Below are 18,078 nucleotides of genomic sequence, written 5' to 3'. Positions count from 1 at the left end.
AGCAACAATCACTATGTTGATTGACCATGTGTTTTCAAACCATAGCTGATCCAAAAGGTCATAAATAAATGGAAAATCAATAAGATCAGCCAATTTTCATGGAATCTGCCGAGACTGAACCGTGTAACAATCCATATATCAATTTCGTTCTCATGTGCAGCAGTGGTTAGACCAGTCTCGATATGGAATTATGTTTTGGAGAGAATTCTGATAGTGATAGTGATATGTCAGATGAAAGGACAGATGATTATCAAGAATATTACAGAGTAAATGGGTATCTTTTCGAGCCCACAAGATGAGAGACTGCCAGTTCACTCAGTTCATGACAGTCCCGCTCACTGCCGATAGCGCACCACCAGCCAGAGAGAATTGGAAACACATTGTTTTTTGGATTTTTATTCTAAGCAGACCGTTGAAAAATATAGGGAAAATATTTACATGTATTTCAATAAATGCAGAAATATAATCTTTAAAACATACATGGCACAGTGGTGGAAGTGGTTAGCCCTGTCACCTCACAGCAAGAAGGTTCTGGGTTTGAGCCCAGCTGCTAATGGGGGCCTTTCTGTGTGGAGTTTGCTCTGGTTTCCTGCACAGTCATTTAGTTACATTACATTATGGTTGTTCCCTTACCAACTCTTTTTCTTGTCTTTTAAGAAGAAATGTAGTTTTTCGTGTTACCAAGAAACTGTGCACTTCGGAGACTTTCACATGTTGGGAAAAAAAATAATTACAGCTTTGCCTGTGACTCTTACAAAACTACTAGAGCCTCTGTCCTAAAATGCTAGATAAATACCTCCTTACAGAAAACTTCACCTTTCACCTATCATCCCTACTTCTGCATGTAAGAAGGTCCTGGGTTCGAGCCCAGCGGCCAGCGAGGGCCTTTCTGTGCGGAGTTTGCATGTTCTCCCCGTGTCCGCGTGGGTTTCCTCCGGGTGCTCCGGTTTCCCCCACAGTCCAAAGACATGCAGGTTAGGCTAATTGGTGGCTCTAAATTGACTGTAGATGTGAGTGTGAATGGTTGTTTGTCTCTGTGTCAGCCCTGTGATGACCTGGCGACTTGTCCAGGGTGTACCCCGCCTCTCGCACATAATCAGCTGGGATAGGCTCCAGCTTGCCTGCGACCCTGTAGAAAAGGGTTTCTGCATGTTATTCAAGAGAGCTGACAAAGTAGCATGTTCTTCTTGGAGAAATATGATCATCACATGCAGAAAGCACACCCATAATAAACCAGAAGAAAGTGAATGTGAAAGTTTTAACTAACTGCCAGAACTGAAATGTTATTCAAATTGAGCAATATTGTTTTTATCATAAAGTAATGATATCTTTTCAATACAACATTGCAATAATATTACAAGGCAGTATGGTGGTTAGCGCTGTCGCCTCACAACAAGAAGGTTCTGGGTTCAAGCCCAGTGGCTGACAGGGGCTTTTCTATGTGGAGTTTGCATGTTCTCCCCGTGTCTGTGTGGGTTTCCTCCGGGTGCTCCGGTTTCCCCCACAGTCCAAAGACATGCAGGTTAGGTTAACTGGTGACTCTAAATTGACCGTAGGTGTGAATGTGAGTGTGAATGGTTGTCTGTGTCTATGTGTCAGCCCTGTGATGATCTGGCGACTTGTCCAGGGTGTACCCCGCCTTTCGCCCGTAGTCAGCTGGGATAGGCTCCAGCTTGCGCAGGATAAGTGGTTACGGATAATGGATGGATGGATAGATAGATAATATTACAGGCTGTGATAAGATAATATACAAATGGTACAGTGTGAAAGACTGGCTTAATGTGTGTGTGGTGCTACTTTGCTGACATTGACTTGTACAGTGCTGCTGTGCAAAAGTCTTAGGCACATGCAAAGAACTGTTGAGCAAAGATGCCTTCAAAAATAATTCAGTTAAATGTTTCTACATTAAAAAATACTATAAATAGCAGTAAACAGTAATAAATGAAACAAAGTCAATGCTTGGTGTGGCAAACTTTTGCATCTGATTTTTTTTTTTTCATCAGTGCGGTTTTATAAGATAATGAGAATCTTTCTGAACCAAACACAGCTCTTCCGGAAATAGACACTAAAACTTACCAGCAGCCTTCATTGTGGGTTTTTTTCTCTAAAATGTGGTCTCATTCATAATCTGCTGATCTCTTTAATGCCTTACAAACATTTTCTGTAACATTTAATTTTGTGCTGTAAACCTAATTTTTGGAAATCTAAAGTATTTTGTACTGACTCCATGATATAGAAATAATAACACAACGTTTGCACTAATTAATTCATTGATCACACACACACACACACACACACACACACACACACACACACACACACACACACACACATAGGGTGCCTATAACTTTTGCACACTTTTGCTTTGCTTGAAAGTGAAAATGAAAATAATCTGAACGGATTTAGAGAAGTGCAAAAAATTATTTTTCACACGAAAACACGACATGAAGTTAATTTCACCACTTAAATACATTTTTTACTTTTTGCTTTAAAAAAACAAACTTGAATACATCTACTCGTATATAATTGCCTCCCTCCCCCACCCCACACACACTTTCACTTTCCAGTTGAGTAAGATATTAACACATATAGGTGTTGTCTCTATGTACTTTGCTCTGTACATAAACAGAGTCCACTTCCAAATGTACATTCACTGTTTCATCAGCTGATGCACTTGAGCTTAATGGATTGTGTGTGTCACCAACATTTTTTTTTGTGTGAACTCTGGACATACATGACACACAGACCCTTGCAGTTAATATGCAATATATCTGATATGAATGAACCAGGGCGAGTTTCCCCATTTTGATGTCAGACATTTTAGTGGGAAATAAAAAAAAATAAAATAAATTCACTTCAATAACCTGAGAAGTAATCACATGAACTGATTGTAAATGCCAAATGAATTTGCCTAAGAAAGGACAAAATTGTTAGAAATAAACATATATAGAGAGAGTATAGATATATAAATATATAATGCCTTATCTCAGGGAACTTTCTGTTTCGTTCTGAGTCCTCTGCATCACGTGGAAATCTTCAGCTGGAACGTGATTGGCTGTTGAAAACGATGGCCCAATCAGTTTGCTCTATATCAAGCGGCGCTGCTCATGACGACCTGAAAAGCGATTGATCTGCGTCTCACAGTTAAACAGGCGTTTAGCTTTTAGCTCTTCTATTTTGCTCTCTTTAGTGAAATTTACAAGTTAATTTATTAACATGAACGCTCACGGTGGTGCCGATGGCGATTGCTTCCTGTTCACTTCTGAGTCTGTCGGTGAAGGACATCCCGGTATGGATATCTAAATAATATCGTGTTTTATTTTGGAGTGAAAAATAAGATTTAAGGATAACTTGTTGCCATGGTGACAAGCCGGCCCTGAGTCATGTCTGTGTAGCTAGGATTTTAGCAAACAATAGCTGCGTCAGTCGGTTTATTTATTTATAATATTTATTTATTTAGCTCGTTTATCAAAACACGCGCGAAATTTTTAGCTTTAGACTCCAGGAATCCAACATGCATATAATGTGCATAAAGGTTTGGTGAACGTTAATTTGTGATTTTTGTCTGCTAATTTCGGTTAATCCTGACTGTGAGCATGCTAGCTAGTGCTAACCCGCAGTAGCAGGCCGAGGCAACGCAAGCGCGAGCTGCGGGTCAGAAAATATCATTATTTTTCAGGGACTTGGGTTTAAAGGTGTAGGTTTTTTTTTTCTCCTCGCTGAAAGGTTTTATTAGCTATATCTGAGACGCTGAATGGTGATTGTACAGTGCCAGGACTAGCACGTGTTCTTATTTATCATTTCTTTTAAATAAGACTATTCATAATAGCTATAAATTACTCTTTTTTTTTTTTTTTTTTTAAATATATATTCTGTATACATCCAAATCCTGTTCATTCGTTTATAAAGCTTTTTTTTTTTTTTTTAAACCTCAGCTTTAATATTCTCTGCATTTTTCTTTTCCTTTAGCACTCAGAAAGAACCGAGAGTGAAAATCTTACTGCGTGCATTTTACCTCCACGTGTGTGCGTGCAATCTTGCGTCAGCAAGCAGCCAGGTTGCCAGGTTGAGAAACATCCCCTTTTCTGCTCTCTTCGGGCATCCAAAGGAGGAGAGTCATGGTGGTGGTGGTGGTGTAGTGGTTAGCATGGTATGGTCACGTCACAGCAAGAGGGTTCTGGGTTCGAGCCCAGCGAGGGCCTTTCTGTGTAGTTTGCATGTTGTCTGCACGGTTAGTTTGACATGGGGTGGCCTTGAGTGAGGTATCTAACCCCTGACTGCTCCCTGGGCGCTGTGTGTGGCTGCTGTAGGTACGAGTTCACTGCTTCAGATGGGTTAAATGCAGAGGATGAACTTCGCTGTGCTTGAAGTATGCATGCGGCAAAGGTTTCTTCTCTTTGTGTGAAGTTTGCACGTTCTACCAGTGTCTGTGGGTTTCTTCCAGGTGCTCTGGTTTCCCTTACAATCCAAAGACGTGCAGGTTAGGTTGGTTGGTGGCTCTAAATTGACCGTAGGTGTGAATGTGAGTCTGAACGGCTTTGTTAGCCCTGTGATGATCTGGTGACTTGTGGTACCAGGGTGTACCCTGCCTTTTGCCCATAGTCAGCTCCTATAAGGCACTGGATGAGTTATGAGTGTGTTGTGGGTTGTTTTACAATCAGGGTATAGTTTGTCACAGGGGTCCAAAATTCAAACTGGTTCTTGTACCAGTTTTTAAGTGAAGGACAAGTTAAAGAACAGATTTCAGGTAACTTTTTGACATGTGTGTGGTAGTCTTGTGTAATCCGCTATAAGATTTAAGTGTAGCTTTAAGCAGGGCTGGGAGAAACAAATGAAGTGATTCTCGGAGAGGACACTTTTTTTTTTTTTGACAACTCGGAATCCACTACTTCCATAGTGCTTTTAAATATAAGGCTGTAAGCTTTGTGTTAGTTGTCTAATATTTATGTCCCAATATCTTGACCACATTTTAGGATGAAAATAATCATTTTAGATATGTTATTTTATATTGAAAAATTAGCTGTCTCGGAGAGGACTTTTTTTTTTTTTTTGGACACAATTACATACTAATTTGATCAAAATAGTCTGAAAACTTACTGGCATTCAACATTAAAGCTTAACTATGTTTCCAATGATATGGAACCAAATATTTGTTTTATGGTATAGTGATGTAAGTGCATCCCTTTTGGAGCTACCTGTGGTCAAAAAAAGCACTTTTTCTAAATGACACGAGTAATTTTGCCAAGTATGACCTATATTGCCATACATTCACCAAAAATAACGTTACCAAATTTTTTTTGCATGGTAAATAGAGCTATCACAGGGCTACAATAAACAACCAAGTTTATTTAGTCAAGCCTTTTGATATTAAGTGTTAAATGTGATTTTTAGCTTGCGTACCCTGATTGTAAAACAACCCATAAGGCACTGAGTCATGAGTGTGTTATGCAAGCTGTGAAGTGTATAGTTTCACTTTGAAAACCAGTGTGCTCTTATCATTTCACTCCAAGGTTACCAAGTGTTTGGCTCTGTCTTGGGCACTGAACTGGGTGTTGGTTAAAGCAGCTGCATGTGTGAAGATGTTTCACATGCGAAATTAATTTGCACTGTTTAACTTGCAGACCAAGCTGATCTTTAACGTGTATACCATACCACAGTGTACACAGAAACCCACATGGTTACTCAGAAACCCACATGTTTGCATCAGTGACTAACTGTTTTCCACTTGTACATGTGAAACTTTTACTTTCGTTTCTGCTGAGTGAAAGCTATTATTGAGATGATTATCTGCAAGATGTTTGCTTTCATTTTCACACTTATCCAGAGTGACATGCAGTATACCCAGAGCAGCCTGGGGAGCAGTTGGGGGTTAGGTTCCCTGCTCAATGGTACTTTAGCCATTCCTGCAGGTCCAGGGAATTGAACCAGTGGCTTTCTGGTCCCAAAGTGTTTCTCTGGCCATTAGGCCAGGGCTCGACATGTTAACTTTTAAACCCACTTGCCCTGGGGTAATAACCCACCCTGGGGGGGTAAGTGGGGGTTACTTTCCACTTGCCCCTATTTTGTGAGTACTTTTATTTATTTAAGAAAACCATAGAATAATTGAGTTGTAACATAAAATGATCATACATTGAGCCTGAAGTTTGGTTATTGGTTACTTTTTACTTGTAATGGACAATAAGTTTTACCCAGAATAGTTTTTCCTGCCGTGGGCGGCACGGTGGTGTAGTGGTTAGCGCTGTCGCCTCACAGCAAGAAGGTCCTGGGTTCGAGCCCCGGGGCCGGTGAGGGCCTTTCTGTGTGGAGTTTGCATGTTCTCCCCGTGTCCGCGTGGGTTTCCTCCGGGTGCTCCGGTTTCCCCCACAGTCCAAAGACATGCAGGTTAGGTTAACTGGTGACTCTAAATTGACCGTAGGTGTGAATGTGAGTGAATGGTTGTCTGTGTCTATGTATCAGCCCTGTGATGACCTGGCGACTTGTCCAGGGTGTACCCCGCCTTTCGCCCGTAGTCAGCTGGGATAGGCTCCAGCTTGCCTGCGACCCTGTAGAAGGATAAAGCGGCTAGAGATAATGAGATGAGTTTTTCCTGCCTTAGTGTTTTTTTTTTTTTTCTCTCTCGTCTCCATTTCACATGCAGCTGTTGTAAAGTTTGGTGTGTTTTGAAAGTGAAATGTCAGTGTGTCAAATATAGAGAAGTTGTCATGCCTGAGATGTGCCATGTATCTCTCTTATAACAGTTGAACACTAAATTTTTAATCATCAGTTTCCATGTGATGGCTAGAGGAGATGCTTAAAACGCATGCGTATGATTTCTCGGTATATTGTACTAATGTCTCACTCGGGTAGAAAGAACATGAGCTTAATGTAAGCTGCTTGGCTGTTACAGTTGAGGTCTTCCTTTGTGTTGTGCCTCAGGGGATGCACTGTACTTGGAGCTTATTGTGCTGCTTCAGTCATCTGGGAGTAATGGGTTTACTCGAGTCTTGGCATGGTTTTTCCTCTCATCAGCCAGGTTGGCCTAATGAGCACTACCGTTTTTGTTTTTCTTCCTGTACTGAAGTGCAGTGCTTTATATTTTTACAGCGTGAATCGGGGTCTTTTAGGCTAATTACTGGATTATTTACACTGTTTACAGCCCTCTAACAGTAACCCCTACCTGCACTGTTTCCCCAGACAAGATTTGTGACCAGATCAGTGATGCTGTACTGGACGCTCATCTCAAGCAGGACCCTAATGCCAAGGTTGCATGTGGTAAGTGGTGTTACGTATACAGTGACTAACATTCTGTGAATGTCATGTACATAGTTCAGTTAAGCTGTGTATTTAAGCAGCTAGAACTCTCCATACCCTTCTTCAGATTTTTCTAAAGCTAAAAATAAACTTGTGGGGGTGTCATGGCTCAGATGGCTAAGACACCATGCCATAAATCCGGGGACCCGGGTTCGATTCCGACCCGAGGTCATTTCCCGATCCCTCCCCGTCTCTCTCTCCCACTCATTTCCTGTCTCTCTACACTGTCCTATCTTAAAAAAAAAAAGTAAAAAAAAAAAAAAAAAACTTGCTTCCTTTTTATTTTCTCTTTCCTTAAAGGAGAACTGAAGTCACTTTTTAAACTTGCTTTATTTCTTAACGTGGTGTTCAATTGCGTTTTGTTTTAGTACCCTTATATCATGACTTTTATTGGCAACTAATTGCAATTAAATAACTTTTTTGCCTCTTTATTTGTATATGTAAATACTTTTTAATTTATCTAGAAGTTCTCTCTTCTCTCATTATCCTGTAATGATGCTGGAATTTATTTCCCTGAGGGAGCCCTCCCAAAGGGATCAATAAAGTTTTCTTATCTAATATCAGCCTATTCAGTTTTTAGCCATGTTGAATGTAGTTCGTTTGGTCCACAGTAGGCGTCGCTTATCCGTGCGATCTTCACGAGACTTGTGCAAGACTTCGAAACGTGAAGTGTCAGTGCCGCCATTTTGAAAACTGTTTTCCAAACGATGTATTGCACAAAAACTAGTTAAATGACAATTACTGCCTACTTTTTCAAACTTTCCTGACTTGCTATCAAAACTAACAACTTCCGGCTTGATTACATCAGCATTCAAAACAGCATTCAAAGCGTGTCCTCTGACAACATTGGCAGATGTTGGCTGCCATTTTGCTTCCGTCCTATGATGTTTCGCACAGGTCTCAACAAATCTGGTTTACGGCCATTGCTTTGACACATGGATTGATATTGCGTAGCATATTTCAAACACTCATAATTTGCTATAGCAGTGACAAAATGGCTATCAAAATGCATTAAATGAAGTAGAATTTTGATAAATTTGCCTTCAGTTCTCCTTTTAATATTTTGCTGCAATCTTTTCTCACAGAAACCGCGGCAAAGACTGGAATGATCTTGCTTGCTGGTGAGATCACATCATCTGGCCATGTTGACTACCAGAAGGTTGTTAGAGATACCATCAAGCAGATCGGCTATGACGACTCCAGTAAAGGTCTGACAGGAGTATGAACTCGGTTGTGCAATAAAGCATGGCATTTTACAAAGTGCACATTTGAGTTGCTTTTGTATTAAGATTTGCCATTGTAGTGAGCACTCAGTATAGGTTTGTGGGCCATAATTTCGTGTCTTGTGTAGTGTTTATGCCCAGGTGTAGTAGTTGTGTTGGTTATGGTGCCCATGGTATTCTTTGTAGTTTAGGGACATGCACCGTCTTGGTTCTGCAACTTTTAACATGCTTTTCATTGCTCAGGGTTCGACTACAAGACCTGCAATGTCCTTGTGGCTCTGGAGCAGCAGTCTCCAGACATTGCCCAGGGCGTCCACATAGACCGCAAAGAGGAGGACATTGGTGCTGGAGACCAGGTGAGTCTGAAATGTGGTGCAAGCTATTGAAATAATAGTACAGTGGTGTAAGGAGAGTACAGGATGGGACTAACAGTGCACCAGCATGAATTGGGACAACTACAGCATGTAAAACTCACCCATGGTTTTTAATAAAGGGTCAAGAACCACCAGCATCTTATTTTTAAGACGACATTGATAATCAGGCATGTTTTTATTTTGTTGTTGCGGTCTAAATGCCAAAAGGGAAATTATTTTTTTTTAAATATACCTTTTGGGGTGGCACCTTTTCAAAAAAAAAGCTTCAGATGTATTTTTAAAGCAGTTTGTTTAGTTATTTGTAATTTCTTTTTAATTTATAAAGGAACTATAGTATTTAAAAAATGCTCTTGCCATGATTTAGCCTCAGGTGCTGACATGGCATAATTTCTCATGCATGTAAAGAACATGGTGCCTCTGGTCTGAAATGTGCCTTGTTTGGTTCTCAGGGTTTGATGTTTGGCTATGCCACTGATGAGACCGAGGAGTGCATGCCCCTGACTATCATCCTGGCACACAAGCTGAATGCTAAACTGGCTGAGCTGCGCCGCAGCGGAGAGCTGTCATGGCTGAGGCCTGACTCAAAAACTCAGGTGAGGTATTTGACTGCAGCTCTGTGTGTTAGATTTCGGCTAAAGATTTCTCAAAACGCTATTCAAGCAAAGGATCTTCTACAGTGTCTAGATCCAACTCTTCTGGGCGGAGTTTCCCATAAGCACTGCAGGACACCATTGCTAAATGGCGGAACAGTTATGTTGAATAAGATCTTAACTTTATGATTTTGGAAATAGTCCTGTTGAGTTTTGTGCAAAGGAGTGCACCCCCAAATTGGCTTTTCACCTTTCTGTTCAAGGGTTTTCGTCAGGATTTCTTGTGCTTGAATGAAGTGTGCACAAATGTTACAATTCTGTTGTATGTAAAGTACTGGAGTCGACATGCAAACTAAAGGAATGCTAGCTGCTTTATCTAGAAGCAAGAAACGCAAACGTGCCTCTAGTGTGCGAGTCCTAACGTACTCGCCTCAGACTGCTTTGTCGAGGCTGTTAGTTTTTATTTGGTTGAGTTGTATGTAAAAGGGAGGGGTGGAGTTGGTTTGTTATTGTGACGTTACGTCATCCCTTGTTGAACTTTCTCTTGTATAGGTGACTGTGCAGTACCGTCAGGACCGTGGCGTGATGGTACCGGTCCGTGTGCATACTGTGGTGATCTCTGTACAGCATGATGAATCCGTCACGCTGGAGCAGATGCATGCTGCATTGAAGGAGCAGGTGGTGAAGGCAGTGGTGCCCAGCAAATACCTGGATAAAGATACTATCTACCACCTGCAGCCCAGCGGGCGCTTTGTTATTGGAGGACCCCAGGTGAGTGGCGAACATGCCACCTGTGAGATGGAGTGGATGCAGATTTTATTCCTTCACCTGGATTTCAAAACTGTTTTCTTTGCAGGGTGATGCTGGCCTGACTGGACGCAAGATTATTGTGGACACGTACGGAGGATGGGGTGCTCACGGTGGTGGTGCTTTTTCTGGAAAAGACTATACTAAAGTGGACCGTTCTGCAGCGTACGCTGCTCGCTGGGTTGCCAAGTCACTGGTTAAGGCAGGGCTTTGCAAACGTGTCCTTGTACAGGTGAGGATTTAAAAAAATTTTTTTTTAACAGTAGTACTATTAAAGTACTTTAATTGGGTTTCCATTTAATTCTGATTTTGATCTGCAGCTGTCGTACGCCATCGGCGTGGCCCATCCTCTCTCCATTTCCATCTTCCACTATGGCACCTCTGAGAAGAGTGAGAAGGAGCTGCTTGAAATTGTGAAAAAGAACTTTGACCTCCGCCCTGGTGTCATTGTCAGGTAAAATAGGCTTGGTTGTGTGGTGTATACTGTTGTGCCTCCTGATTTGGCTATGATCAGATCAGTTGTGGCTTTGAGTGCAAGTTGATGAAGGGGCGTGACAAAAATGCCAAGAAGCTGGTCTTGGCTTGGTCAGAAGCTAACATCAGTCAGCAATCAGTTCTGCACACTCCTGATGTACATGACCAAATGGGTTGTTGGGTGTGATTAAGCTCCTTGTAAATTATCAGCTGTACATGTGCTCTGGTGGAGAGCAGCAGAGATGCTTATTGAACTCTAGATTCGTTTTCTCCAAGTTCATGTTCTGGAAGTTTGGCAAGCTCAAATGAGTGAAGCTAACGGACATCAGATGGGGGGGGGGGGTTCTTTTATTTTTGCTTCTGGTCTTTGAAAGCCAGACAGTCCAGGGCTACTGAGGCTTGTATAGGATGTAGGTTAACATCTTGAGATGCAAACTTTAGTCTGTAGTGTTCAACCAACTGCATCGTGTCTGATTAGGGATGGTGTTAATTCAGGTGGCCTGTAATCTAACTTTTTAAGCATTTTGATTCTTGGTAGTGTCTATCATGTTTTCCTGTCTACTTGCAGGGATCTGAACATGAAGAGGCCAATCTACCAGCAAACCGCTGTGTACGGCCACTTCGGCCGCGATGGTTTCACATGGGAGGTGCCTAAAAAGCTTCAGTATTGATGTAACTGCATCCAGTCATCAGGTTTACCCAAGGCGAACCTGGCTGCTCTGAAAACCTTTACCCGCACGCTTCAACTTAGATGTATAAATCCGTCCTTCCACTTGTACCCGCTCAGCACTTCATCTAAAGCTATAATCCATTTCCTGTCTCTTTTTTAGAAGTGTCGTATGACCGCTTGAATAGTGTTGTCCTGCATCCTACTGAAGTTGATTGCACAAATTTGTTAATGCAGATTGCTATGCATTTGTCACATGAAGCACTGAAGCCAATCAAACTTTAGTCCAAATGAGTAAGCTTACCCGTCTGTTCTCGCTTCTTGAAGGCCGATCTTGTGACCAATTGTTTCGAAACAATCTTTCAGTTCTCCGTTCATTCACTGTCCATGTAAGGGAGAGATGGCAGCAGTATCCAGTTTAGAAATAAGACTGCTGCTTCACTCATTCACTGCTTTCTTCATACTGTGTCTTCTGCCATTACTGCTGGGCTCAGGCAATTACTAAAACCCAGGATGGAACAAGATTTCACTGGTTTTAGCAATGAAACGTGAGGTCACTGCCTGAGTAATGTGTTCCGTCCTGGGTTTTAGCAATGACCCTCAGCTCACTCCAGGAGTACTGGTGCAACTGAACTCTTCTTTTAAAAATAAATACTTTTTTTCTTTAATTGGTACTGCACCCTCTTTCAATACAGGCTTGTAGCCAACGCTCCTCACGAGATCAGAGGTCTCGTACAAATCCTCAGTAAAATGTGCAGAGACCGCTTCATAGCTGCCCAATGTGCCTGTGAACTTCTCACAAAATGTGTCAATCTTGCAGTTTGAGCATTCTTGGGCCATGAATGCAATGTAAAGCCACCTTCTGTTATGTTGCTGCACCTGCCAAAAACGTATCTACGTGGCATGGTGATAGATTGGCTCAAAATGGAGGATTGGAGTTGCAGTCAGCGTGGGTTTTTTTTTTTTTTTTTTAAGTATGGCAGAAATGGTAATGAAACCGATAGACTTCCTGCTGTGACATTACAGACATCAAGATCATTCACTCAGACCACTACCTAGATAAATAACTTCTAATCGTTAACAATTACTATAGACTTATTGATGCTTTGTTACCATGGGAAATTGTACCTCAACATCAATGTCCTTGACCTGTGGTGTCCCCCAGGGGTCGATTCTTGGACCATTACTATTCAACCTTTATATGCTCCCACTTGGGCAAATTATCAAGAACAATTCAATTTTATATCACTGCTATGCAGATGACACCCAAATTTATCTTGCTCCATCACCTAATGATTATGCCCCCCTTGAATGTCTCTACCAGTGTATCGATCAAATCAACAACTGGATGTCTCAGTTTTCTTCACAGATAAAACAGAAGTAATTCTATTTGGGGGAAAAAAGATGAAAGACTCAGGATTACCACTATTCTTGACACAAAGGGGATTAAAACAAAAGAAATGGTTAAAAGTCTTGGTGTTTTCATTGACAGCGAGCTAAACTTTGACAGTCACATGAAAGCAATCACTAAAAAAAACATTTCCAAACTAAGACTTGTGTCAAAAAATGATCTGGAAAAACTTATACATGCCTTCATCTCTAGTAGGATTGATTACTGCAATGGCCTTTTCACAGGCCTGCCAAAAAAAACCCCGTCAAACGACTTCAGCTGGTTCAAAATGCAGCGGCTAGGGTTCTCACATGAACAAAAAGAACAGAGCACATTACTCCAATTCTAAGGTCCCTTTACTGGCTTCCAGTAAGCTACAGAATTGACTTTAAAGCATTGCTGCTGGTGTACAAATCTCTAAATGGTACAGGGCCCAATTACCTCTCTATGTTGCAGCGGCCTAACCCAATCAGATCTACCAAATCGCAGCAGCAAAATTTACTGGTAAAACCTGTAAACGATTTTATTCTGTTTTTTAAAATTGAACTTTTATCTCACTATTTTATTTCTACTATTTAATTCTTATTAATTTTCCTCCCCATTTATTTTATTTACTATTTACTGTTTTGCTTTTACTTCTGTAAAGCACATTGAACTGCCACTGTGTATGAAATGTGCTATATAAATAAACTTGCCTTGCCTCGCTTAAAACTATTCCTGTGCTATTCTTGAGACCTCAAGAAATTTAACAAGTGAGGCCATGGCTCTGCATATATGCTTTAATGATTCATTTATTTTAATGTGATCAAAACCTGAGGATCAGAGCAACATTTAAGTCCAAATGGTACCAAGGTATGGTTGGAGTATAACTCCAGACCTGTTTCAATTAAACATGTATTTTTGTTAAATGGTGTTTCAGTTGTCTATGGATCTCAGTCCTTGCAGACCACAAGTTCTGGTGTGCTACAGAGAAGCCAGAAGCTGTGATCAGCTGTGGTGCTGAAGGATTTAATTCCTGACTCCACTCTCCTTTCTATTTCTTAGATTTATTTTTTTATAGAGTAAATCTAGTACTTAAGACATCAGTGAAGTCCCTGCACTTCCCCCTCCGTGTGCAGTCGATAGCCAGTGTGGTTACAGAGAAGCTGAGCTCCCTCACTGCTGCAGAGGGGTTTCCTTCACTGTTTTAATTGCACCAGTTCCAGGCCCCGCTGCCCATATGGAAGTCAGGGAGCCTAAAATTGAGTTTTTGTATACAATCCTGAAAGTGATCCGTGTATTTGCCCAATGTTCCACCCTGTGACATCCTCATTGCATTGTACAGAAAAGCTTGGAGGCTCTAACACTGGGTGGTTTTTGAAGCTGTGACCATTGTTGCCTGTTTTAGTTTTTCTAGGGATTGCAGACCAAGGCTAGTCATTAATGCTCATGTGCATGTATAACCTGCCCTACAACTGGGACAGAAGCAAGTGTTTGGCCAGTGTTGTACAGAGAAACTGGCCATGTTTACTTTTGCTCTACTTGGTTGTTAAAAGATCTCGATTAGTGCACCAGATTAGCGTACAGGAAGCAAAAGTGCCTTCTCTTGTCTTTCTCCTGCTCTACCCCTCTCCATCCACCATGCTGTCTCTTGCTGTGATGATTGTACCTGCTGCAGTTCCTAATTTATCCACCACCATTTCTACAGTATTTCATATGGTTTCCTGACTTTAAATAAATTCTGCTTGCACCGCCTGAGTTGGTCTTTGAGTCTTTTGTTCACTTAGATTTTGTAGACAAATTTTCAAAAGTGACCTAGCAGGTTAAAATCTGTCGATTACGTTCGTTATGTCTTATATTGAATATTGTTAGTTTTTTCTTTTTTTTTTTTTTATCAGACATCTAATTTTTTAGGTTTGTTTACCTGACATGTTTCGAACACCCCATAATGCACAAAATATCCGTAGTTAGAACATTGCATGAACGCGCAGCGATAATTACAGATGCACAGGACAAAGAACAGGACGAACAACATATACAACACGCACTGAAGGCATGTCAATATCCACAATGGGCAATATCCAAAGGGGCGGAACAGGTCAAAAACACTAAAACACAGAAGAAAGAGAAAAAACCAACAAACAAGAACACAGGGGAGTAGTGACATTACCATACATCAGAGGAATAACGGAACGCATTCAAAGAGCAATGAGGAAATACAACATTAACACACCTGTCAAACCACACACAACACTCCGTCAGATCCTGGTTCATCCCAAAGACCGAATACATCCGGACAACAGATGCAACACCATATATGAGATTCCATGCCAATTATGCAATAAAACTTACATTGGGGAGACAGGAAGGAGTTTCAACACAAGAAAAAATGAACATAAGAAAGAGTGCGAAAAGGAGACAGCTACAAGACAAACCCGAACAATAAAAGAAAAGGCACAACAGGAAAATTATAAGTCAGCTATAACAGATCATTGCAAAAGGGAAAATCACATTATGGACTGGGGGAATGCCAGAGTCATCCGCACAGAAGATAATAAACATCAGCGCTGGATCAGGGAGGCCATAGAGATCCATAAGCGAAGTCCGAGGACCATCAACCGAGATGAGAGAGCATACATGCTCTCCCATACCTGGAGTGCCATCTTGCAGGGGACGAACTGACAGTAGAAGGCGTGACCGACCTGTCAATCCAGACAGGAAGGCCACGCCTTCGGACACATCAGCTGATAAAAGATTCGTCACCAATAACATCCGGTGACACTCTGAGGAAGACGACAGTCGTACGTCGAAACATGTCAGGTAAACAAACCTAAAAAATTAGATTTCTGATAAAAAAAGAAAAAACTAACAAGGTTAAAATCTGATTTACAAATTGCCTGTGTAGTAGCATTGACTGCTTCATTAAACATAACTGGGTTTTTAGACTTTTATATAAAAGTTAAGGCTTTTGAGTAGGCATCTTGAATTTGAATATTCATGCTTTTTCAAATTGATGTACTCAAATTTCCTCCAGGTTACTCACATGTTAACAGCAGAAGCACTTTTTTTTACACAGGACATGTACAGTGGTGCTTGAAAGTTTGTGAACCCTTTAGAATTTTCTATATTTCTGCATAAAAATGACCTAAAACAACATCAGATTTTCACACAAGTCCTAAAAGTAGATAAAGAGAACCCAGTTAAACAAATGAGACAAAAATATTATACTTGGTCATTTATTTATTGAGGAAAATGATCCAATATTACATATCTGTGAGTGGCAAAAGTATGTGAACCTTTGCTTTCAGTATCTGGTGTGACCCCCTTGTGCAGCAATAACTGCAACTAAACGTTTCCGGTAACTGTTGATCAGTCCTGCACACCGGCTTGGAGGAATTTTAGCCCATTCCTCAATACAGAACAGCTTCAAATCTGGGATGTTGGTGGGTTTCCTCACATGAACTGCTCGCTTCAGGTCCTTCCACAACATTTCGATTGGATTAAGGTCAGGACTTTGACTTGGCCATTCCAAAACATTAACTGTATTCTTGTTTAATCATTCTTTGGTAGAACGACTTGTGTGCTTAGGGTCGTTGTCTTGCTGCATGACCCACCTTCTCTTGAGATTCAGTTCATAGACAGATGTCCTGACATTTTCCTTTAGAATTCGCTGGTATAATTCAGAATTCATTGTTCCATCAATGATGGCAAGCCGTCCTGGCCCAGATGCAACAAAACAGGCCCAAACCATGATACTACCACCACCATATTTCACAGATGGGATAAGGTTCTTATGCTGGAATGCAGTGTTTTCCTTTCTCCAAACATGAGGCTTCTCATTTCAACCAAAATGTTCTATTTTGGTCTCATCCTTCACAAAACATTTTTCCAATAGCTGTCTGGCTTGTCCACGTGATATTTAGCAAACTGCAGATGAGCAGCAATGTTCTTTTTGGAGAGCAGTGGCTTTCTCCTTGCAAGCCTGCCATGCACACCATTGTTGTTCAGTGTTTTCCTGATGGTGGACTCATGAACATTAATATTAACCAACATGAGAGAGGCCTTCAGTTGCTTAGAAGTTACCCTGGGGTCCTTTGTGACCTCGCCGACTATTACACGCCTTGCTCTTGGAGTGATCTTTGTTGGTTGACCACTCCTGGGGAGGGTAACAATGGTCTTAAATTTCCTCCATTTGTACACAATCTGTCTGACTGTGGATTGGTGGAGTCCAAACTCTTTAGAGATGGTTTTGTAACCTTTTCCATCCTGATGAGCATCAACAATGCTGTTTCTGAGGTCCTCAGAAATCTCCTTTGTTCGTACTATTATACACTTCCACAAACATGTGTTGTGAAGATCAGACTTTGATAGATCCCTGTTCTTTAAATAAAACAGGGTGCCCACTCACACCTGATTGTCATCCCATTGATTGAAATCACCTGACTCTAATTTCACCTTCAAATTAACTATTAATCCTAGAGGTTCACATACTTTTGCCACTCACAGATATGTAATATTGGATCATTTTCCTCAATAAATAAATGACCAAGTATAATATTTTTGTCTTATTTGTTTAACTGGGTTCTCTTTACCTATTTTTAGGACTTGTGTGACAATCTGATGATGTTTTAGGTCATATTTATGCAAAAATATAGAAAATTTTAAAGGGTTCACAAACTTTCAAGCACCACTGTATAATGCATGTTATGTTGGCTTGACATTTCACTAAGTTACTGTGTGACTGAAGTTTGAGCCAGTGGGATGTTGAGTATCCACGAGAACATCATTCAATTCTGAATTTCACGCTGTAATATCACCAGCCCGGTTACAGACTTGACAATTTAACTTCCCAGGTTTAAAGGGTTTTTTTTTTTTGGGGGGGGGGGGGTGGCATAGTGGAAAATGTCTTGTCCTACAAGCCAGTTGTACGTCTCATTTTAATGGCATAGGCAGAACATGTGTATAATTTGAGGGGCTTATGGAGGCCTTTATCACTGCTATACAGTTCCTAACCATTCTGCTGATCGCATGTTTGAGCTTCAAGAGTTGTAACTTGGCTTGGATGTTAACAAAACTTCATGACTTGGACTTGCATTTTATTACTTGTGAGCATCTCGGATGTGATGCAAGTTAGCCATGTTCTTGCATCAGCAGTTATGGTATGGTCACATTTTAGATCTGCAACTTGGCTTGTAGTATTCCAGTTGCATAAAACATGGTCATGTCACCTGAATCCAAATACAGATCCAATTGTAGTGTAGTTGCACCCTTAAGTGACTCTTTT

At 41.0% G+C, this 18,078-nt stretch overlaps 1 protein-coding gene across 1 annotated transcript; it reads left to right on the top strand.

Moving 5' to 3' along the window:
- The first annotated feature begins 3,111 nt into the window (after positions 1 to 3,111).
- mat2aa (methionine adenosyltransferase 2Aa) lies at positions 3,112 to 14,549 on the top strand. The gene is made up of 9 exons (XM_060909473.1): positions 3,112 to 3,289; positions 7,174 to 7,251; positions 8,376 to 8,498; positions 8,757 to 8,869; positions 9,337 to 9,480; positions 10,030 to 10,248; positions 10,334 to 10,516; positions 10,605 to 10,738; positions 11,327 to 14,549. Exons 1-9 carry the CDS (start codon positions 3,217 to 3,219, stop codon positions 11,427 to 11,429), a joined length of 1,170 nt encoding a protein of 389 aa, XP_060765456.1. The 5' UTR covers positions 3,112 to 3,216; the 3' UTR covers positions 11,430 to 14,549.
- The last annotated feature ends 3,529 nt before the right edge of the window (positions 14,550 to 18,078 follow it).

Source organism: Neoarius graeffei, chromosome 25 (assembly GCF_027579695.1).
Source record: "Neoarius graeffei isolate fNeoGra1 chromosome 25, fNeoGra1.pri, whole genome shotgun sequence".
Taxonomy (NCBI): Eukaryota; Metazoa; Chordata; class Actinopteri; order Siluriformes; family Ariidae; genus Neoarius; species Neoarius graeffei.
Note: the sequence above shows the minus strand (reverse complement) of the source record. Positions and strands in the feature narration are given on the sequence as shown.